The sequence below is a fragment of the Chrysochloris asiatica genome, unplaced genomic scaffold (genome assembly GCF_000296735.1).
Source record: "Chrysochloris asiatica unplaced genomic scaffold, ChrAsi1.0 scaffold00045, whole genome shotgun sequence".
NCBI lineage: Eukaryota > Metazoa > Chordata > Mammalia > Afrosoricida > Chrysochloridae > Chrysochloris > Chrysochloris asiatica.
In genome coordinates this window covers 15,809,510-15,811,105 of record NW_006408563.1, presented here as the reverse complement: position 1 = coordinate 15,811,105, position 1,596 = coordinate 15,809,510, and the positions used below count along the sequence as shown (strand labels likewise).

The following is a 1,596-nucleotide window of genomic DNA, read 5'->3' as shown; positions in this document are numbered from 1 at the left end:
GATTATAGATCTTTGCACATTTTGTTGTAATATTTGGCTTTGTTTTTTTGAGCTAATCTTTGAAATTTTCTGTTCAGCTCTTGTACCTTCTCATTTCTTCCACTTGCTTTAGCATCTCTATGCCAGAGAGCAAGTTTCAGTTGTCTCTTCTGACATCCATTTTGATTTTTTCTTTCTTTCTTGTCTTCTTACTGTCTTTTTGTTTTATTCCTGTATGACGTTCTTGATGTCATGTTTGTGTTCATGTAAGTTAGAAACACTAGTGAAACTCTATTCATTTCATAGCTTCTTTGTAAATCTAAAATAAACTCAAAATAAAGGCAAAAAAGTATTTACAGAAACCTTGAAATTTTCATATTGTAGATAATAGTTTATACACTATAATAAACAGTTCATTAAAAAGGGCCAATATGTAGTACAAATTCACATGAATAAATGCACATATTATAGTATTTCACTTTTCTTCAGTTACAACCTGAACTTGCAGTTAATGGTCTGAGCAATTGTGATTGTGATTACACAGAAATTTCTTTTAAGGTTATTTTATTAGAAGATGACTGCTGAGTTTAGTACCAAATAAGAATTAAACCACTGAACTATATAATACAGTTATACTAAGAAGAACACAATATTTAATCTTACAAAGGTGTTTTATTGAAAATGCAATCAGCATTTTGTTAAAAATAAAAGCAATTCTTAATATTTGCAAAACTAAAGTACATACCAAAGGAAAAAAGATGAGTTACAGGAAGCTGAATAGATCGCGTCTCTTTCTTAAAGAATTCACAGTCTATAACAAACTGAAATACAAAATATTAATTTATTAGGCAAAAATAAAATTACCTTTATAGAGTGAATGTTTGAGTGAAAACAAAAAAATGTATAAACCTCAGCTTTGGAACAAGTATCATCTACTTCTTATTTAGACAAAAAAAGGATATCTACCGTATTTCTGGCTACGACGTTTGTTGTTATTAAGTGCTATTGAGGCTCCAACTCTAAGGAGTGGCTGATGGGTTTGAACTGCTGACCTAGCATTTAGGCGCCCAAAGCTTATCTTACAGTGCCTCACAAAGACTCTGGATAACCATATTTAGATAGTAAGAATTCCTCAATAAGAGATAATTAGGCTGAGAAAACATGGTCAGCAAGTTTTATTTAACTTACTAGATAATTAAAGAATTAACTTATATTAACATATTCATAGAAAAGCTTTTCTATAGTTAGTTTTAATTGTTTGTAGAATATGGACATTGGAGGATGGACCAACATATTAAGGAATAAGAATAACTCATGATTAATTAGTGACACTGTATTTTTTCCCTCAAAAAATTTTTTGAGAAATATTTTCGTACTTACGAGAAAAATGTGATTTTGCTATCTCTTTTAAAAGACCCCATATTCATTAAGTATGTATAGTCTAATTAGACTACAAAATGTTTTTTGAGCCATACTGCAATTCACCCACCATTCATCTACCAGTTTGTCATACTGTGGTGGCTTGCATGTTGTTGTGATGCTGGAATCTATGCCATCGATACTTTAAATACTAGCCAGGTCACTTAGGATGGACAGTTTTCAGCTGAGCTTCCAGAC

General features: G+C 30.9%; 1 protein-coding gene across 1 annotated transcript in view; it reads right to left on the bottom strand.

Moving 5' to 3' along the window:
• PGAP1 (post-GPI attachment to proteins 1) overlaps positions 1-1,596 on the bottom strand; it is a 141,317-nt gene that overhangs the window by 62,288 nt on the left and 77,433 nt on the right. Inside the window, exons 12-13 of the mRNA XM_006862046.1 lie at positions 725-800; positions 574-596 (exon numbers count right to left, since the gene is read on the bottom strand). Coding sequence (XP_006862108.1) covers positions 574-596; positions 725-800 — 99 coding nt within the window. The remainder of the gene's footprint in view (positions 1-573; positions 597-724; positions 801-1,596) is intronic.